At 50.8% G+C, this 21,941-nt stretch overlaps 1 protein-coding gene and 1 long non-coding RNA gene across 4 annotated transcripts in view; both read right to left on the minus strand.

The window, feature by feature from the left end:
* LOC110364090 (uncharacterized) overlaps positions 1-9,441 on the minus strand; it is an 89,585-nt gene extending 80,144 nt beyond the window's left edge. The window contains exon 1 of the long non-coding RNA XR_010468125.1: positions 8,146-9,441. This is a non-coding gene — a long non-coding RNA (uncharacterized LOC110364090). The remainder of the gene's footprint in view (positions 1-8,145) is intronic.
* Positions 9,442-12,143: 2,702 nt separating this feature from the next.
* Positions 12,144-21,941, minus strand: part of SDC3 (syndecan 3) — a 33,504-nt gene continuing 23,706 nt past the window's right edge. For 2 of the 3 annotated variants that reach the window (XM_065041370.1, XM_021297457.2), the window contains exons 2-5: positions 20,916-21,033; positions 19,959-20,560; positions 18,306-18,576; positions 12,144-17,782 (exon numbers count right to left, since the gene is read on the minus strand). In XM_065041370.1, coding sequence (XP_064897442.1) covers positions 17,616-17,782; positions 18,306-18,576; positions 19,959-20,560; positions 20,916-21,033 — 1,158 coding nt within the window. In that variant the 3' untranslated portion in view covers positions 12,144-17,615. The remainder of the gene's footprint in view (positions 17,783-18,305; positions 18,577-19,958; positions 20,561-20,915; positions 21,034-21,941) is intronic. The other variant, XR_010468124.1, reaches the window with a different exon arrangement.

The following is a 21,941-nucleotide window of genomic DNA, read 5'->3' on the forward strand; positions in this document are numbered from 1 at the left end:
CTTCAATGGTTTTACGGGTGGAGGTAGAAGGCACAGCCCATGTCCCATCATAAAAGAGTCAAGACCTTCTCCAAGTGTCCCCCAAGCTGTAACCGCCTCCTGTCTCCCTTCAGGGCACTGTGTGGCTGCTCCAGATGTCACCTCTCCTCTGCAAACACTTACTGCAGAGTTATACTTATGTGTATTAAGACAACAGAGACAAGAAGACTAAGAAACCCACTCGGCATCAGGATGAAATATGGTGCATTTAGGAACAGTTGTGGTGCAATGGCAGGGTAAGAGCCTGGAAAGATGTAGGCCTTCAAAACTACTTGAATTCCCCCTCCAGAATTCATGCCGCTACATCCAAAAAGGCACCGTTTTTCTGATAGATGGAACTGACACAGAAACTTGGATTTGCTGCCTCCTCAAAGGGACATCAGGAGGAGCTGGTTACTACCCGAGTGCCAAACGTCTGCACAGCCGCCTCGCAGCCCTCAGCGGTCCAGTTAGAGCTAGTCACTCTTTTCCACCCTGAAATACAGTTTGACCTGAAAGAGCATTTAATTGCAACATTTTCCAGCCAGCCAGGAACTGTCAAATGGCAGATCAGAGCTGAGGACAAGCAGACACTATGCAGTTGCAAGGCAGAAAACCAGCTAATTATCCCCAGATTATACAGATTGCAGGAGCTGGTGCTGAGGGAGCTTAGCTATCCAGTGGGCTGGTGAACCGAGTCCTCTTGGCTCAGCAGTGTCAGCTCAGACAACAGGAATTTGGCTGCTGCCATCCCAACATGTCCACCCACCTCGTCCCTTCCATTCCAAGGGACATCAGCATCTCAGGCTGCTGATCCAGGCCGGATGGCTCATACAGCTGGCGGGATGTCAGCAGGAGGAGATGCACGGCCTCTCCAAGGTCAATAAATAAAGACCCTGGAACAGCATCCTCCAGCAGGGAATACACACGGCTGAGGCTGGAGAGAGGGAGGAGAAAAGCCCTCCTGCTCTCCACATCCATCACCGCTAGACTTGCCTGAAATGGATCCAGGCAGGATAGATGTCACTAACTAGGTACATCTTTCAACAGGCTAACGAGGAGATGTGTTAAATCTTAGCAAAGACACCTGAATAATTCAGCAAACAAAGCTGAGGCAGGTGAGAGAACGGAAGGGAGCTGAGTTCACAGCTCTGAAAAACCCAGAAGCATCTGAACCATCACATCGGCTGCAACGGCAGCCCCAGGGCGCTCGACTGTGCGGATTGGGCTCACGGGTGCTGTTCACCACACAGTGCCCAGAGGCCTCATCCTGCTGTCATGAGACTGGTAGCAGAGCCAGGCTGAAGACAGGGATCCACAATGCCCTCAGAGAGAGGGTCCTGAGGATCAGATTCCTCCTCAAACCTTAGTCCTCGCCTTTCCTCCTGTCTTTTTACATATATGTATACACATAATAATTCCTAAATGCTAAGAAAACATAATGCTGATACTAGAGACCTCTGTTTTTTCCATGACTGTGATGCCCCAGGACAAGACAAAAAGGTGGAGAACTGCCTTGTGACCGTCAGTGCAAAGGGCATCGCGCTTCCCCTGCATCCCTCCCTGGGCTGAGCTCCTGGGTCTCTTTCTGGTGCAGTCAGCTCCAAGAACCCCACGGGTACGAGTTTACCTGCAAGACACTTTCCTTCTGCAAGAACGTGCCCCATCAGACCAGGGTGAGGCTGGATCTGGCCCTCAAGGCTGGAGGAAGAGTCTCATCCCATGCGTTACCCTCCCCTATTTCCCTCTGCCCTCATCTTGCTCTCAGGACTGGACACCTGCCAACGATCAGACAATTTAGCACCAAGTGTCTCTCTACTGATGTTTCCATCAAGACGTGGAACACGAAAGGCTTCGCTGATTTACTGAGGTTCGCTGGTTTTGCGCCTTGACAAGAATTACTGAAAGAATCTCATTACAACCTCCTCAGTTCTCGTGGGCCTGGCACGGAGCCCACCGGAGCTCGGTGTCCATCAAAGCCTGGCTCGTGAAAGCCCAAAGGGCCGGCAGAGCTGTTACAAAGAGATTCCTTTTCGTCTGGTTGTAGCCGCCGCACTCGTGTGGAAGCAGAGGGAAGGCTGGAGGATCAATGGGGGGATGCGGGCGCTTTGGGAGGAGCAGGACATGGAGCTGAGTGTTCACCTCTGCCTGCCCTTGCCCAGCTGCCAGCAGGACAATTACAGCTCCAGCGGCTGGTTAAGCATGACCTCCCCTTGTCACAAAACCCCCTCCAAGGTATTTGTTGCTGTGAACAAGGCACTGCGAGGATTTCTTCTCACTTTTACACGTGCGGCTTGTCAAAACAGCAGCGTCCAGCTTGTTAATGGTTCTTTATAACATTTACACAGCAGTTGCTTTTCTAGTGGCCATTAAGACGATTCCACTTGGCCAATGCCTCCTCACCTCCTGTTTGTGTCACAGTAATCTGGCTCGGCGTGTTTTGGAAAACCAGTTGCATTTTATGAGGGCTTAAATCTGGAGTCATCCCCACAGGGCTTCCTTTAAATGTTTTCATCGTCTCCCTTTCCCCTGCTCTGCAGACTCCATCACGGGAGAAATCTTTTAAAAAGCTGGGTTAACTTGCTGAGCCGTCATTATAAATCCAAAGCAAATAGGCCTGAGATGTTCCTTGCGGGCCTTTTATTCAGTGAAATGAGTTCAGCATCACAGCAGTTGCTTTGCAAATGCTCTGCAATGCTTTGAGGCTTGCCTGGAACCGTGAGGTCTCTTTGCTGCCTGCTCCTGGGGCCCAGGGAGGTACCAGCACAGAGCTGAGCAGCAGCACACGATTCCCTCCCCATCCCCACTGGCACCAGCAAGTGCCAGCCCTGCTCCCATGAGCCTTCCCTACCTTATCTGTTGGTTCACCTTGACCTTGAAAACGGGGTGCAGGGATGGACCTGGATCTGGGTGATACCAATGAGTCAGTCCCTCTCTCTGCCCTTTAAATGCTTTGTCTCTGGGGAGAACGACTGCTGCAAGGCAAACGCTGGCTCTGCTCTCCAGATCCTCAGCTGCCATCTGAGCATGAATAATATCTTTTGCATTTAGTCACATCTAATGCAGGCTAGATGGGAGGAAGTTCTGCATGCTCCTTCAGCTGCTCTTAGAGGTGGGTCCTCTCCATTCCATCAGCTGCTGTTGTGTCACATCCTCGTGCCGAGAGATATATGAACATAGTTTGTTCAGCCTCTGGTGAAGGCAGATGAAACCCTCACTCAATTTCTGAGATTCAATTGTGCTAAAATCTATCAATTAACTAAAGACATTGGTGCTTGCTAATGTCAGACTAATTAAGACATGCTTCAAGCACTTCCTATTAGTTATTCTTGTGGTTATTAGGTGTGGAGGAGACGTGTGTAAATAGATGAGCTCTCTGCTAAGGCAGGAAAAATTGTTGCAAAATGAGGCTCTGGTGATGTGTTGTGAAATGGAGTTTGAGCGATATGGCTACTTAGCAAAAGAGGGATTTAATCTGTATGTATATATATTATGTATATATTAGCCATACGACAGGAGCATCTTGAAACCTCTCAGGGGATTAAGACCCTCCTACATTATGCACTGTATGACAAACTGTAGATGCCTAAAACAGAAGGTTGGCTTTGAGTGTCTTTTGAGCACGGATATAAATCAAACACTGGTTGTACCAGGGGCTACTGGAATTGGTCTCTACCAGAAGCACGTGTTGAACTGAGTGTGGGACACGGGAGCTGGAAGAGCAGAGCACCGCTGGATCTTCCCCTGCTGGAACGCTGCGTGGCCACACGAGCGGCTCCTGGTGCATCCGTCCTGTCACCTGCAGACCTGCCGGCTGACCCCAACCCGCTTGAGATACTGTGAGCAGCCTCAGGGAGAGAATTCCACTATAGATATAGTGGAAATAGGTCATAAGAAAGTTCTGAGGGGAAAGTTGCCATATAGATTTAGCTTTTATTAGACTCCTGACTATTCACACAGGAGGAAAAGGCTATAAAAGTTCCAGCTACAAGGAAATCTTCCCTTCTCTGGTTAGACCAGAGGACTGACCCATGAGGTCTCTAGGAAAATTAAGGCCTTTATCTGTGCTCCTGCTGTTAGAAAGCACAGCGACAGCGCTCTGTGGTTGGAGAAAGTCTCTGTTCCCCCTTCCCAAGCCCCTGAGCCGTCCAGCATCCTGAAGGAGCTGCTCTTTAATCAGGAGTCTGAAATAGCAAATACAAGAGTCATCCGGGGAAGGAAGCCCTAAAGTTAAAAGAGGAACTTACTATGAAGCCTGAAACTAAAGAGAACCCACCCATGAGTCTCCTCCTGCAAGTTATTCTTTTCTCTATCCAGTAAAAACCTCAAGGGATCAACTCCCACTAAATTACCCTCTTCTCTGCCAGCCAGAAACTTGTACGCATCACCTCCCACTGAATTACCCTCCTCTCTGGCCAGCCTGAAACCTCCACGGCTCACGTCCCCTTGAACTCCTGTGCCAGCCATAATTAATCCTTTCTGTCGAATTTTCATCCCCAGGTTCTTCTCCAAGTGAAAGATCTGAGGATCCATTAAGGAAAATGAAAACAATCTGTGGGCTTCTCGAGATGTCCAAAGCAGCTTTGCACAGCCAGCTCCTGCCAAAGCCTGGCCTCTGCTTTTGCTGCTCCTTTAAAGCTCCCTCAAATGCAACAGGAATCAAGAGTTTTCTCTCTTTTCTTGAAATAGCTGCAGCTTTGGGGATTATTTCCCCCTGTTCTCACAGTCTGCATTGGACATGTAAAGCTTCAGCGGTTGCCTGGCTCCGAATCCCTCCGTCCACCCACTGAAAACCGCTGTGTAAATTGGTGTTGTGATTTTCCTCTTCTCCATGTTCCCAGCCCAGCTGGAAAGGAGATTGGGGAAAGACCCCAGGTCCTGCTCTATGGGTCCTGCTTTGGTGCAGGACCCTACACCTTGGCAAGTCCCCCCAGCTCCATCCTGACCCCACAGTAGCCGCCTCCAGACCTCGGTGCTACAAATACGGGTTAGCGCTCCTGCCTGGCTACCAAGACTCAGTGGGATAATTTGCATTTCAGCAACATGAACCCCTGGCAAAACCTTCACTCTGCTCGAATCTTCCCACCCCGGGCAGCTCCGCGGTTGCATTTCTGCTCTATCCTCTTCTCGGCTCCCCCAAGAAGGACAGAGTCACATCCCAGCAGAGTCAATGGGCCCCGAGATGTGCAAACTATGGCCATGAGAAAGAAGCAGTATTAAACATTTTTCTTTCCCCTTAAATCTCTGGTGAAGTATTTGATCTGGCAGCCTCTCCTACATTTATCACAGAAGATAATCTCTGCCGTTTTGGGCTAGTGATAAGGAAAAACTGCCTGTTATCAGCTGACCAGCTCGTCTCAGCAGGAGACGTCCCATCCTGGGCACATCAAGGCAGATTTCATTATTAAAGAAGCTGTTTGTTTGCCCTGATCTATGGAGAAAAAAAAAAGGAAAAAAAATAAAATGGCCATTTCTTTTGTTCTCCACAAGCAGCAAATCAGCGTTTCTGCTCCATCTCCATTACCTGCTCGGTGATTGTCACCACTGAGTGCCTGGTGAGACTGGGGAAGGATGCTAAAAGCTTTCCTTCCCCCTTTTGCAGCACCATCTGCTTTTGCCTCCTGCAGGCAAGGAAACGTCCGCTGCTTTTAAGGGGCGGGGTGGTGTAAATGTAACCCCGACTTTATTTTTAATGTGATAAATGGTAAAAAAAATAATCAAACGGCCTTTTGCATATCCAGCGGTTGCCCTCGGCTGCTGCAGGAGTTGATTTGCTTGCAGCACCACCCTTTGTGCGAAGATGGGGGTCCCACGGACACCTCGGCTCCCTGCCCTTCACCTCGCCCAGCATTAGCGAAACGGGGTGAGAATTCAGGTGTTTCCCAGGCGGTTTGGAAGCAGCTGTTTGCTCACAATCTCCGTCCCCCCTCATCTCAGGGCAGCTCTGAAGGAGGTGGGCAACAGCAGCTTTCCTATGGAAATGCTGCAGAAATATGGAAACTCAAACCAGTACAGAATCATTCCAAGTCCTCCAACAGGCAGACGGTGGGGACTCCGCAGCCTGGGTGAGCCAGCCCCTGCTCCTGTCCCTGCCTCCAGGATATTATCACTCCCCTTTGCTGCAAATTGAACTCATAATGTCTTATCTTCTTCACCACAGACATTGGAAATCAGATTTTAGTTTCATCACACAATTAACATTCAACAAAACCAACACTTTTTAAGGCAAAGATCTACTTCACTGCCCTTCTTAATTTGAATATTTCGGAGTAATTTGAAATTATGCAGCTTGCCGTTTCCAAAGATTACACTGTAAGTTTTCCCATTTAAAAATGACAAACCATTTGGAAATGTAAGCCAATTGCCACACCATTTCCTTGCAGAGCCATCGTTTTAATTTGGGCTATTTCAGAACTACTAGAGAAAAACCTTCCCACTGAACCAGGTGGGATTGTTTCCCCACCACCTGTCTCTGGTTTTGCCTCCCAGGTCCCCATCAGACACCACCAGCCCTCATTGCTGGGACTTTTAGGAAGCTCATAATTTCATATTTCCCCCCCAATCAAAACCAGTTCAACTGGTAATTTGTAGCTCGCTGCCTTGGCTATCAGTGCAGATGTGTGCAGACAGAGATGAGTTTTCTGCTTCACAAGGCAGAGTCCGGGGGGCTCCAGGCTGCAGCAACTCTCCCCATGTCCCCACCCCGCATGGCAGTCACCATCCACTCAGCCTCCCACACAGTTCTCCTCGTTTGAGCTTGTGGTACAAAACGTTTCAGTGGATTATTCAGCACCTCCGGGAGCTCTTGAGGAGGCAGAAATAATGAAAAAATATTAATTAGGCTATTATTAATTTATTATAATTATTAGCTGCTGACACCCTGCTCGGCACCAGGCTGGGCTCCAGCTGGTGGGACTGCAGTTGCAGATAGCAAGAGTCTGCCATGGAGGGAGGATTTTGTCAGAGCCCTGCTACACCCCAAGGTAAGCGTGGTATGGGGAGCGGGGAGGAGATGCAGGGGCTCCTCAGATACCTCAATAACAGCCCAGAATTTCCATACTGATTGTATTTCCTGCCCAAGCAGTTTACACAGTCTATAGTATCTTAGAGGAGAGATGGTCACGGTGTAGAGAACAGTTTAAGGATGTGAACAGTGTTTTGTCAGAGCATAGTTAGGTGAGATGGGAAGGTTGTGGTCCAAAATCTTCTTGGTGGAACAGGAGGACCCAGAACACATGCTGGCCACATTTGTATGTCACATCAGACAGGATCAGGGTTTTGTGTGCATGTCCACACGGACACGCAATGTACTCTGTGCCTAAACCATTCCCCTGCTCCTCATCACAACCCATGGAGACCTTTAAAACATCAGGTTTCAGAAACATCCCTGCCCAGGGCAACACTCCTCATGCAAAACACACAAGAGGCACAAGTGCCTCCAACCCAGCCTGCTTTCCGAGCTGTTCCACTGATTTTACCTGTTGAACTCATTGCCTGCAGTGGGTTTGGATTCAGAGTGCTGGGCTGTTGCAGAGGGGAATGCCCTAGGGTTTGATAATGTGGATTCAGGCTGAAACTGGAGCCCCAGGCTGAGCAAAAGACCTCCTGTTTCAGAGCAGGAATTAACTCCTGAGAGTTCACAGCCAGGAAAAGCTCTCAGCTCCAGTTCAGAGCGTCAGAAGGAATGATTTCCATCCTCAGCTGCCACTATTACAGAAGTTATTGGATTCAAGAGACAGGAGAGAAATCACTGCTTGTGCTTCATTTCCCCCAGTATGTGACTACAGAAACAGTTCAGCCAAAAAGCCTAAAACTTCAAGCACAGTCTCTAGGACTTCAGGGTCTTGCCAGCAAACTCCCCATCTTCCCCCGTCCCTCCTTGTCCTCACCCGCCGCAGCTCCTCTGGGGACCCTTCTGTCCTGTGGGCATCTGGAGACCCCCCCTGGGCACCAGGTGCTTGTTATAACCTCTCCCGTGACCCAGGTGTGCACCCTTGCCACGGCCTGGGCTGGTGAAAGCCTCGTCCTTACCCAGCCACCCTGAAAGCACTTTGAACTCAGGCCAAATTGAGGTGGAACACAAATAAAGGTGTTATATCCCAGCATACAAAATTAGGAGCATCTTACCTGGCACGAGAAACATCCGGCGAATTGGTTAATGAGCCGGTTCGCAGCTGAACGGATCATTTGCATATAAGGGTTACCGCCCACATTCCTTAATTGGGCTCCTGATATTTAAAGGGAAAGGTGGTACTGAGAGTTGTGATGCAGCTGGGTGGGGTGTGGAGGTCATGGCATCTCTCTAGATGGCTTCTCAAGTTATTTCCTAATTTCTGCAGCTTTATTTTAACGTTTTTTAGCAGAACACTACTTCTGCGGCAGGAAGTCAGCAGGATTCCCCCAGCCATTCTCCTTGCCAGGTAGGCTTATGCAGACCAGACCTGTAGGAAGCTCCCCAGCCACTGCTGTAGCAGGGTGATGGTGACTTTCACCTCTGACACAATCCTTGTCCTAAAATTCAAGTTTTGGAAAACTAAGAGGCTTCAATTCCATGATCATGTCAGGAAATGCCCTCTATGGTGGGAGCAGTGGGGCTGCTCTTGCTTTCCTCTGGAAGTCGTTGACAGGGATGGAATTTGGTCTGAGTCTTATCAGAACCAGCTGATCCAATTCTCTGTTCCCAATGACTTAGTGCTGATGAGAAACAATTACAGAAAATAATGAGAAAGGCAGAATCAGATTGGAATGTTTGGATTTTTATCTAAATGGAACACTTAAATCGTTTTAGCCTTTATTACTATTATTGTTTTGTTACAGGCAGTAGCACAGGGTCCCTATTATTTTTAATTGGCTTTGTTCCTTGTTAGATTGAACACAGATTGTCAACCAGCAGAATTTCTCGTTGAATACAAATCCAGGCACCAAATGTCCAGGCTCCAGCAGTCCTGGATAAACACTGATTTTTCTGGAGCTTTCTATTGAGGGAAATATCCCACCAGGGAATTCTCTGTCCTCTCGGACATAGGATACGGGGTGAACTGTCCTGTCCACCCCTCACGAGGATGGATGCAGCCTCAGGAAAAACAGCACCTGGTTTGTGGATGGGAGGAAATGCCTCTGGGCAGGGCTGGGAGTGGGTGAGGGACACGTGCAAATCCCAAAAGTATGTTTACAGGCACAGATGCCAATTGTCCTGAAGCAGGTAAATAATGGGAAATGTTTGACTGCTAGATTAGTTGGCTATTAATATCTGCTGATGCTCAGGAAATGTTGTCACACAGAGCAGGAATAGGCTGCTCTTTGCCTTGAATCCTGTACAATAGCCCAAAAATACTTGGAGGCGGCATTCTGGAGCCACTGGTGTCTGCTGTGCCCCGATATGCATCACTCCCATCAGGCTGTCCTGTCCTGGAGACCAGGATGAGGACCTTTATCTGGCCATTCTTAGCTGGGATTTAATTTTTTTTATGTATAAATATATATCATTTTTTTTTAGAGGACTTCCTGCCCTTGGAGAATAGGGAAAAGAGTCAAGGGGGAAACACAGGGGAGGAATTTGCTGAGCCCAGAGATGAGCTGGGTGGGAGGGACCTCAGAGGGAAGAGGAAAAGACGGGAGTGAGGTTGCGGATGTTATTTGTTCACAGCGATGCAGAGGACTCTGAAATAGGGCTTTGTGCATGCAGGATCAGACCTGCGGGGGGACAGGGAGGAGATGACCCACCATGTCCATGTACCCAGCAGAGCTGCTCCGTGCTGAGGCCGGACAGCTGTCGCTGCCGTCAGCAAAGCTGCCTGGGGAGCAGTAACCAGCGCTAGTCAGAGCAGCTGGTAAACACTGTGCATTTGGAGTACGCAGGAAGCTCAGAGAGGATTTGTAACCCTCTGAGGATCTAACGGGGAGCTCTGTCACTGCTGAAATGCAGCTGTGTGGAGTCTGGGAGGGGGCTAAAGCCATGAAGGCGTTTGGGTCTGACCTCATTCTCCAATACCTGAATGTTTAGGGGGATTTATGGTTTTGGCAAATCCTAGGCAGCGGTACAGCCCCCTCCTTCCCTTCCAGCACACCCCGGTGGTTCATGGCTTGGGGGAGAGCAGCTGAAAAGGCCCCGGGGGTGTTGGTGACAGCAGCTGAACATGAGCCAGTGTGTGTCCAGGTGGCCAAGAGGCCACAGCATCCTGAGTGTCCCAGCACTGTGTGGCCAGGGGAGCAGGGCAGTGACCGTCCCTGTGCTGGGACCTGGGGAGGAAAAAACGCGAATCCTGGGGGCAGTTTTGGGCCCCTTACGCCAAGAAACCCTTGAGGCGCTGGAGCGAGTGGAGAGCAGGGAACGGAGCTGGTGAGGGGCTGGAGCACGAGTCTCTTGACCTCTGCTATGTTCAGATAAAAAACAGGCAGGAGAAGTTACCTTCCTGGCTGATGTTGACCTGCCCACTGATCACGGAGGTGACTTTTTTTAATACATTTCCAATTTATGAAGATCACTTAGAATTCTGGCCCTGTCCTCTGATGTACTCGCTGTCCCTTACAGCAAGGTATTGTCTGCAAATTTAATAATAATTGGTGTTAGGCTGTCATTCAACTGTTAAGGAAAATATTGAATAAACCTGCCCCCCGGAGAGATCCTGTCTGCGTACCCACTCAATCTGTCTGTCCATTTTGACAGTGAGCTGCTGATGAGCACTCCCCAGGTACCTTACAACCAAGTTTTCCACCCACCCTACAATAAACTACATATAGACGAGGGTGTCCTGTGGGACAGTGACAGAACCTCGCTGCCCTGGCCGTGTTGGACACAGACAGGTCCCTGTCTCTACACAGAGCTCAAAAGGACAGTGGGTTGATTTGACACATCGGTTCCTGACGAGTCCATCAAAACCAATGTCTCCTGGGTGCTTACCAGCAGCGCGACTATTTCATGCAACACTTTATCCAGGACAGTGGTGACAATCGTGTGTACGTCCATGCTCTTTTCAGCTCAGGGTTGGTGTCTCGGGGTCTTTCCCAGCTGTGGGCAGCACTGGACACTCGGGTGGGTGTTGTGGCTGTTCGTGTGCAATTGTCTAAAAGCCCTTTGGACCAGAGGGGGTTAGTGCCTCTGGCCTGTTGGTTTGCAAGGTGAAGTCTCAATTACAGTGTTATTTTTGTACACTCTGCTCATGTAGCGGAGATTTGTAAAAGGTAGGTCACAGGGAGCCCCTTTTGCTGCAAAATAAAACCCCACTTGGGCTGTTTGGGGTTATCCCACCGAATCCTGGAGGTCTGCAATGGTGCTGGGGGAAGGGAACATTCCCATAAGTGCCGTTCGGTGGGAAAAAAATATATACAAGCAATGGGGATGGGGATATAATTAGAGGCTGTTTCAAGCCTTCAGCCTGAATACCAACACCTCAGTGTGAGCAGTTACTCACTTTGTAACGGCCTCTGCCGAGCGTACGGGCAGCCTGACCGCGGGACAGGGAAATCGTATCGCCTGAAAACCTGGGTGGGTGGCCCTGGTAAACCTGAGGTGCTTCTGTAGGGAGCGGTCCCGGGGTCATAGAGAGGATGGGGTGATCAGGACTTCCCTGGCCCTGCAAGCCTATGGTTGGGGTGCAAAGTGAAGGGATTCGGGGCTCTATCTGCTCCCAGCATCCAGCAAGGTGCTTCTGGGCTGCATGGCCTCAAAGGCAGGACTGTGTTTGCCCGGGATAGCAGCCTGTGGCCCTCGCTAAGGGCTGAGGGGTGGCTTATACACAGCAGCAGCGTCAGCGTTCTGAGTGGATGAAGCACTTGGTGATGGAGCATGAGAACCTTCAGGCAGAGATTTATAAGGGAATTGGGTATGAAGCTGGTAATAAAACCCAGGAACACTCAAAAAAATGTACCCAAAAGTTACCTTCCCTGAAATTTATGCTCAAGGCCATGGAACTGCCATCGAGTCGGGACACAGCACTGAGGTCTGGGCTCTGCAACACAGGGGCTGTTAAACACATCCAAGTGTCTCCTTGCGGAGGCCAAGGGCACCACTGCCAGATCTCTCACCGTGTTCCCTTCCAGGAATTGCTTTGGCAAGGAGAGCCAAGACTAGAACTAAACCCCGGGCAGGCGGTCTGCAGCACAAAGCCAGTGGAGCCCAGCGCGGACAAGGTTTAAATGACTTTATTTCTTCTTTCTCCTTTTATAAATGGGCACAGCACAGAAATAATTAAAAAAAATAGACAGTACCATTACAGTGCTAGATCCATTGGCAAAGGTTATTTTTATAGTCTTTTTTAATTATTTTTAAAGTTTTGGCCATTGAGTAAGAACAAAAACAATTAACAAACATTTTATTTTGTTTTTGTTTTTTTAACAGACACTATGAAGCAATTTAAGTACTAAACTCTAAAAGAGTTATGTACATACAAAAAAAACTTCTGTTTAAGATATGTTTCCTATTAAAAATATTTACATGCATTTTTTTCCCCTCCCATGTTCACTGAAAGGTGAAACACTTGTAGTTTTTTGTATTCTTAAAGACTTTTCCATTCTCCTATCGGGAATTTACGTCAACTCCATAGAAAAAGCAAAGTGGGGCTCACTTGTTGTTGGGTTTTTCTTTTTCTTTGAATTATTTAAGTCTTCTGGAAAGGGATATTTATTTTTTTTTTTAACATATATCAATGGATTTTTTTTCTTTTTTTTTTTTTTAATTTATACAAGAATGTTTCACGTTTATTTACACGAGAACCAATGGGTGGCGGTTCATCCTGGAGCAATGGCGGCGAGCGTTAGTGAGAGAGAAGCGCGTGGTTTTTAAAAAGCAGTTCTATCGAACTGCGATGGATATATCATTGTCTGCAGTCAGCAGTTCTGTCTGGTTTGATTGTCAGCTGTAATTTATGACTTAGACCAGGGGACCCAGCACAGGGGTGGCTTATGCACTTGGAGTCTCTGCTACCCTCGGGGTCTCTGGAGATGCGGCGGATGAGCAGTGGGGAAGGTGGGGGAGAGAACCAAGCTCTGGGCATGGCACGGGCAGCTCTGGGGGCGGCTTTGCCCCAAAATAAAACTAAGTTTAAAAAAAATAATAAAAGAAAGGTCCACTCCAGCCTGGGACTTCTCTACAGAGACCAGGGGGGTGCGTCCGTGGAGCCGCAGGCACAAGGTATGGGGTTAAACTGGCGGAAATGCGGGGCTTCAGCTGCTTTGCCAGCAGCCCGGGCTGCGCTTTGGCTCTGCCGGGGGATGCGGCAAAATGCCCTTTATCCCAGCCCTGGTGGACCCTGACCCAGCGGCCGCGATCGGGCCTTTGCTGGGACAGACAGAGCTGGCAGCGCAGGGACAAATCCTGCAGCAGAGGATGGGGCTGAGGGCTGCGGAGTCCAGCACGGCACCAGCTGATAAACCCCCCTCCTCCTCATTCACAGGGTTTGCATTGAGCCTGTGCACGCGCGTGGGCTTTGTACACACGCGTATATACATATATACATATATATTAATTACATACACATATATATACATACAGACGCCACACGCGGCCCTGTCACGGCAGCCACCAGCCCGGCCGAGCAGCTGACGAGACGCCGCTGATTCTCATCAGCCTTTCAGTGCTGCAAATTCAATGTCACTTTAGGAGCTGCTGGAGCCTCGTGGAAACCTTGGAGCCCAGAAACGCTGAGCATCATAAAAAGGGTGATAATTTAAAAATCCATTCTTGATTTTAGCTAATGGTTTTGCACCTATTAAAGCCTCCGCGTGGGTGACTCATGGCAGGGGTCAGAGAGCTCTGAATGGTGAGGATGGGGAGCAGGAGCTGAGGCTCATGTGGAGCAAAGCAGCTCTTGCACGGGGACCTTCAGCACCCAACAGGCAAAATGGGGAAGGAATGGGAAATTTAGAGGCAAACCAGCACTCAACAGCACACATCCAGCCCAGTGCTATCACTGGGAGACCTCCCTGGTGCAGAGTCCTGCTGCTGCTTTTTGAAAGGTCCAAAATCAAAGAGATTTTTGGAAGAAAGGGGCAACTCCCAGCCCTGCAAAACTTGTCCGGGGCTGGGTTCAATTCCATCCCGTTCCCCCTTCCAGCCCACCCCCTGCCCCATTTGGGCTCTCACACACATTTTCTGGTCCTCCCTTCCCTCCAAGCCCCTCCTGCTGCCTCCTCCTTACTTATATATGGCCCAGGAGTCACCGATTACTTTCCCATTCTCCTTCAAGACATTGGCTGCCACAAATCCCAGGAACAAGAGACCAAAACCCAGCACAGCTGGGAGAGGAACTGGCACCATCTCCCACACCTGGTGATTGCAGTTCTCCTAAATTCATCAGGCTGGCACAGCAAAGTCTTCCTTCAGTGCATCTATCACATACACACACACACACAAAAATCTGGAAAAGAAATGGCAAAGCAAACGAAAAAGCAAATTAAAAAGCCCACATGGGCCACCCAGGTCCTTGGGGCGCACAGCTGGATGGAGCAGCACATCTGGGCACTGCCCCGGCTGGGGGCAGCTGCTCGTGGGTGATATGGCTGCAAGGGATGTGCAGGGGCCGGGGAAGGAGCCGGATTCGTGCGGAGGGGACAGTGCGCCGTCGGGCAGCTCAGGACGGGATGGTGGGTGGGATGCTCAAGAGCCCATCAGAATTGAGTTTCCTACAAACCTGCTCCATGGCCAAATCAACAGCTGAGAAAAGATGGGTTATTATTGCTCCCAAGCATCCAACAACTAACCCGATGCTCCGGGGAGCTGAGGTGACAGGAAAGGCTCCATCGTGATTTATCCCCCAAAAAAGATGGGCTCCAAACCCAAGAGCCAGTCTCCTTGAGCTCGCATCCCCTCTCCAGGCAGAGAGCAACACGGTGAGCGCCTGGAAGCAGCAAACATACAATGAATTAAGCATTTAGTCAATTCTGATTGCCAGTTTAATTGCCTTCACCTATTTTTTTTGTTTCCGCATGTGGTCATCTGGTACTTTCAATGACTGCCCGAGGAAGCCGAGCCTCCTCTTCAGCCTTCCTCACTGCTGGAACTGCAGCAGATTTAAGTGCCAGGATTACAACTTAACACCAGCCGAGCGAACCAAGGTTAAGCTTGAGTGAATAAAAAATTGTATTATAGAACTCCAGACTATTAATGGGGAAAAAAAAAAAAATAGAATGAAGAAGATTAGGGAAGCAGCTAAGAAAAGAAGCATTTAAAAGATTAAGCTGGGAGGGTATTTTTTAATGCAAGCTCAAAAGATTAAGTCCACGTTTTTCTGAAAGATGGTGATTTTTGGGTGGCCTTGATACTTGATGTGCCCAACTCATTAAATGATGAAGAGGCTCAATTTCTGCTACTCCCCAACAGTCAAGGCCCTTTGTGTAGTCCCAAAAGACCCAAACCCATCAAAACCATGAGTTAAAACTCTCTTTTTGGAGCAGGTTGGAGAAAGTGGCTCTTGGAGCCAGGGTGGCACCAACCTTCTTCGGACACGTGGTCTCCCCTTCACAGCAGCAGCATCATCATCCTCATTTTCCACAGCCACGATGGACCCGAAACATGGGCAAACACCACCCCACCCCCACCCCACCCCCACCCCCATCTGCCTTTCAGCATCACCACCCAAGACATCCAACGGGACCATCTCCTCTGAATTAAAAGAGCCAAACCAAGGCTGATTTGGAGGCTGACGTCTCTAAACCGGGATTCTACAGCCGGGCTGCGCACAGGGGTTCCGCTCCCTGCCCGGCAGTAAAGCCGGGTCGGCATTTCGGGTCACTGTCCCTGCACCCCAAACCTCACATTTCCACAACCGCAAAGTCCACCAGCCATCATACGCAGTACAATGAAAATTTACAGGGATTTCTGTTCATATATATATATATATGTATGTATGCGAGTATATATATATATATATATAAAATATGCATTTGGCCTCTCAAATTCTAACACAAAGAAGCGCTTCTGTCTTGTAGCCTCCATCAGGGTCATAAATCCCTCTATCCACTGACACTCTCAGGGGACAAAGTGTCACTGTGCCTGTCCAGGTTAATTAATTCATGATGCAACAGAGTCAAAGCAACCATGGTTTTCCCATTTTCCTGTTTAAATTGCTCTAAGAGCAAAGCCTCGGTCTCCATGGGGCACCATCAAGCTCGCGACCATCATCAAAACAGCGCTCCTTGACTGCGGCACAAACAGCGCTTCAGCTAATTAAAAGCCAACTCATTGCAATATCTAATTGACTTTTCTGTGCAGAGCTTGCTCCAGACAAATCTTGCCTTTCTAGAAGGGGCGGTTGGGCTCCGGGCCGGGCCCTGCTGCTCTGCACCTTCAGTGGTCCCGGAGGGGACACCTGGGTGACAGTGGTTTCCAGGAGCTTTTGCTCTCGGGCTCCTGGGGTCCCTGGGGGTTATACTGGGATTTAAGCAACAACAGAAGAAACACAAATCGTCATCTCTGGGTCTTGCAAAAGACACGGAGCAGCCAAGCTGCCCTGGGGCTGAGCGGTGGAAAGTCCCTGCTCTGCCTCACCTCTGGGGTGAGTGGCCCTTGGGGACCCCTGCCCGACCCCCCAGGGGACAGAGTATTACCTCCGCTTTGCATTTATTTTCCTATGTCGTGTCTCAGGCCTTGCAGAGCTGTTTTATCCCCTCTGGAGGAACTGGGAGAGGGTTTAGCTCCTCCATTTCCAGCTCCCCCCACGCAGCGTCCCGCTCCGTTTCACAACCAGCGCTCTGGGTCGTACTGCGCAAGCTGAGATTTATTGGTCACAGTGAAAACGCAGCAAAAGCAAAGTCCCTTCTCCACCAAACCCCTCGGCGAGCGGCGACAGGCGGGTTCTGCAGATTCCAGGTCTCTGGCTGTGAACCGCGATGCGGTGAAGCGAGGTGGCGGCAGCGTGAGATACCCCGATGCAGCTTCTTGCCGCTCCACAAGCTCTCTGAAGAGTCGATGTAAAGGGGTCATTTCCAGCGTATTGGCCAGGTATGTGTGTATTTGTTTTTTCACCACTCCAAGAGCAAAGCCCGGGGCATCAGCTATTCCAGCCCCTTGTGCTTTCTTCGAGGTTCAAAGTGTATCTGAAAGCCGCATCCTCTCTTCAAACAGAAGCAGAGAGCAAGGTAATTCCTGCAAAGCAGCCAACCCCGTCCAAAAAAGAAAATGCAAAATAAAAACAAGAGAGGGGAATGAAACGTCCCTCCTTTCCAAAGGAAAAAAAAATAAAATAAAATAAAGAAGATAAATCCAAACCAACACCCCTGCGCCCCAGGGCTGGCAGGAGGCGTCCGGATCCCAGAGTCTGTTGTGTTGGTGGGACAAGCCCGGTGACCTCCGGCCGCTGTCCCAGCCTGCCCGGCCGCTCCCAGACACGGGTTCCCCGGCACTGGCTCCTCGTCCCGTCCCTCCCGCTGCACCAAGGCCAGCGGGGTCGGGCTGAACTCAGCGATGCGCTGGGCTCTCGGTGTTTTCATCATGCCCAAGATGGGTTTTCTCCTTTAGCTGTTGCGGGTTTTGCTTTTTAAATTCACAGTCTGATCCAAAAAAGAGAGACAGAGAGAGAGAAAGAGGGAGACTGGATGAAGTAGAGGAGGAGGGAGAGTTTGGAGCGGGGAGGGAGGGAGCACGAGGCACGCCGGCTCTCCTTCTACGCGTAAAACTCCTCCTGCTTGTCAGGCTTCTGGTACGTCACGTTGGCTTGTTTGGGCTCCTCCAGCGTGTAACTGCCCTCGTCCTTCTTCTTCATCCGGTAGATGAGCAGCATGACGAGGAAGGCGGCAAACAGGGCTCCTACCACACCGCCCACGATCACCGCTGCAAAACAAAGAGGCACCGCCGTCAGTGCCGCCGTCAGTGCCACCCACAGCCCCAGCACCGCTCAGAGCACCACTCGGAGCTCAGAGCACAGGTAATTCAGGGGGATCATTTGGGATCCCTGCTTGGTTTTGTGCTTTGCAAGTTTGCGAGCAACCTTTCTCCTGAAATCTATGGTTAAGAAAACTGAAAATGAGGGTGATGGGCTAATGCAATCATATAATCACAGAAGAGTTTTGGTTGAACGGCCCTTCCCAGCTCCCCCAGTGCCACCCCTGCCTTTTCAGTCCGGAAAGGCCGCAATAAGGTCTCCCTGGAGAGTCTCTTCTCCAGCTGAACAGCCCAGCTCTCTCAGCCTGTCCCATAGCAGAGCTGTTCCACCCCTTGCATCATGCAGGATCATGTTCCAGACTTGACACTACCCCTTCCAAAGACTGACCCCTCTCCTGGGCTGGCCAGCCCAGCTCTCTGCCCCCCAAACACACCAGCTCTTCCCGCACAAGCCCACGGCCCCAGCTCTCACCTATCAACACTTCTTTCCTCTCCAGGATGTTTTTCTGGGGCAGCTGAGCGGCTGAGTTACCCGAGTCTATCGTGTTGTCCATCAGCCCCGGCTCCGGGTTCTTGCCCAGCACGGGGCCGGACGGTGGCGTCACCACGGCCATCACCTCGTTACCCAGCTCGGGACGAGTGGTCTCCTCCTCCTCCTGGATCTCGAAGTCCCCGCTGGGGCTGCTGCTGACCGGGACCTCCAGCTCATTGTCGAGGCCTGTCGTCACCTCCCCCGGCTCCATCTGGGAGAAAGGACAAGATGGAGCAGAGGACAAGGACCAGAGGGTGGCTCCTGCCTCCAGCAGCTCTGCTAGAAGGACATCACAGTACTGATGACAGAGTGGCCCTCTGAGCAGAGCACGTGGGGGATAAGGTTGGGGTGTTCCTTCCCAGCATCACTGAAATGGATGATTCTATTGCAGAGCAAGCAACACAACCTGATATCTTGATGGTGACCAAAAGGCTGAGGCCACCATGGCTCCATTCCCTTCTCTTAACTCACTCCAGCACCTCAAGGACTTTCTTGGCGTGAGGGGCCCACATGAAGTGATGCAACCCTGGAGAGCAAATACAGGCTGGACCAATGAGCCTTTCCATCGCCCTCCTGCCCAAACCTGACCTGTTCATCGCCTCCTGCACATCATCACCCTCCCGCCCAGCCCTGACCTGTTCATCGCCTCCTGCACATCCCCACACCTGCAGCTCCCTCGGGGGCAAAGTCCCCCATACTTTCCTCCTTATCCCAGCCACCTGACCTACTACATGTCCACATGCTGAGCTGGACCACACTGAGCATCCCTGAGCAAAACATCCCCAGGATGCCACCTTCATGGAGCAAACGGCTCCCTCCACAGCTACCTCAGGATGTCACAAATCAGGATGAGCAAAGAGCTCGATGGGCCGAAGTTGGAGAGGGTGAGCAGGAGCCTTCTCCATGTCCCACCGCCCCCAGGGTGAGTGCATGGCTCACTGCTTCCCACAAGCACGCGTTTTTATGACAGAGATTAATCGAAGGTCAGCAAGAGCCCAGAGCGCTATACATACATATACGTACACAGAAAAGAGGGACTAGTTTAGACAAATCACTCCACCTTTCAGTCACAGCGGTTTTCAAAGGGCCCCCGAGGGGCTCTGAATGCGAGATGGATCAGCGGATTAAATCCCCCGTTCAGGGCGCCCGACGGGCTGGAAACGCACCGTCAAGTGTAACTGTGGAGCGTTTGTGCCTCACACTGATGGGCTGTGAGTTGGGAAACAGGACAATGAGCCCAGACACCCAATCCAGAGCAAAGTGAATCTTTCCCCATGGTGCAGTGGTACCACCAGCCCTGACATCTCCTGCCCTGGAAAACTGCTCTGGAGCAGCTGGGCAAGGTAGAGATGGGGGCAAGCGGGATGAGTGGCACACCCATGGGTGCCCATGTCCCCCATCACTTCTCACACCAGTCCCATCACCACGTTCTGCCCATGCTAAACCCTTCCACCCTTTAATCTCTACTCTTCAGCTCCCCAAATGTTCCACTCTCAGGATGGATCCACCCCAAAGGCTTCCCATCGCCATCGCTTGGCTTCAAAACACAGTCCATAAGCCCTTGAGCAGGTGAGAAGGGCTCCTGCCTCCTACCTGGGGGGCTTCTGTGGGCGGCAGCGTGGCGGGACTGGATGGCAAAGCTGTGCTTTTATCTGTGAGGTCTGCAGTCCTGGAGGTGCTTGGCTTTGGCAGGGACCTGGGCTTGGCTGTGCTGGTGGGGACAAGCCGCAACGTGGCCACCTCTGTTGATGTGCTGGTTTCGAGGACGGAGGTGGTAGGTGTCTCCAGGGTGGTGGCTCGGGTCGTGGCTGCCTTGGTGACAAAGGGGGGCAGGAACCTCCGGATGGTGGTGGGTTTGGCGGTGGCCACGGTGGTGCTGGTGGTGGTGGCCACGGTGGTGGTGGTGGCAGCCGTGGTGGTCGTAGTGGTGGTCGTAGTGGTAGGGGAGTCGCTGGCAGTGGTACTGGTGGTGGCTGCTTTCCAACTGGGGACCACGGGTGTCTCTGTCACCCTAGGGATATACAGGACGCTGGTTGTCTGCTCGGGGGTGGTGTCCTCAGCAGGGAATGGTTCGAAGGGCGTCACCACGGGCTGCACCGAGGTGATGGGCAGCACGGCTGCCGTGGTGGGAAGCGTGATGGACGTGTCCGTGGTGAGGCCGCCTGCCGTCTCGAGCCCCGACTCCTGCTCAAAATCTGAAAGAGGGGGAGAAAAGCAAAGGGTGAAGCTGCTGCTGCTCTGGCATTTCCCAGGGCTGACATCCCTGAAAACCCAAGAGAATGGGCTGGTTATGGGCTCAGCAGAAACCAAGGGCTGCAAATTCCCACGTGGGGGCTAAAGCTCCTCTCTAGGGTCAGTGAAAGCTCTACAGCATTGGTACATCCTGTCGTGCTGGGGAAAGGCTGATCCTGTCCAATATGACCAGAGACAGAAGTAGGAAATGGAGACACCTGAGCCCAGCCTTTGGGACTGTTCCCTTTGGTTCTGTCCAGGAGAGGGCAGGAGGGTGGCTCCGGAGATGGGCAAGGGGTGATCCCCATGGCTACTTACACCCTGAGCCAGAGCCTGAGTAGACATCATCCAGTTCATCGTCCCCAAAGGGGTCATCGTCCCCGGAGCCCTCCAGGTCCACGGGCCTCTCGTAGTTCTCATTGCGCCAGCGCTGAGCCTGCAGCCGAACAGGAAGAGACCAAACCATGAGCGGTCCCTGCAGCGACACCCCTGCGCAGCCCCCGTGGGGTGACACATGGTGACTGTCCCCATGCTGGGGCAGTTTCTGGCCCCTCACACCAAGAAAGAGCCTGAGGTGTTGGAGCGATTGGAGAGAAGGGAATGGAACTGGTGAGGGGCTGGAGCACAAGTGTGATGGGAGCGGCTGAGGGACCTGGGGCGTTGCACTCTGATCTTGACAGTCTCTTCCAACCAAAATGATTCCGTGGCTCTAAGATGGATCAGGAGCACAAGCAGTTGCTCTCCAGCTGAGCCACCCCGAAACATGTTGGTTTGTTTTTTTTTCCTCAAAACAATTTGTTGTTGCAAATCTTTCAGCCAAGCTGACATTTTGTGGAGAGCTCACATTGACTCCAGTAAGATTTCCCATGGAAATGAGCCCTCTGGAAAAAGGGAGGAAAAAAAAACAACTGCCTTTGGAAACACTTAGAAAAATTACCCGTTTGGCTCCCCAGCTAGCTATTGTTTCATTTTAGATTATTTTCTTGTGATTCCTGGCACAGGTGTGAGAATAACACACTCTATCAGCTGCCATAACTTGGACAGTCTCAATATGAAACAATATCAGACTTCAAATACTCCACAGCGCTGCTAAAACTTGAAGAGCCCTTGCTAGTAGGGCTCTTAAACATCTTGTTTTGCAGATCAAAGTATCTCCCTTTTGTGTTGCAAGGAAGGAGTTTGACACTTCATTACAAACCAAACAAGTAGGCTTTGATCTGCAAGACAGCATCAGATGTTCCAAGATGTAACAAGCCAGGTTAGTACTTAAATTTAAAACAAAGGGGTAGAAGGCTCCACTTCACCTATTAGAGCATTTTACCTCTTGACAACAGCTTCGAGATT

Source organism: Columba livia, chromosome 26, assembly GCF_036013475.1.
Source record: "Columba livia isolate bColLiv1 breed racing homer chromosome 26, bColLiv1.pat.W.v2, whole genome shotgun sequence".
NCBI lineage: Eukaryota > Metazoa > Chordata > Aves > Columbiformes > Columbidae > Columba > Columba livia.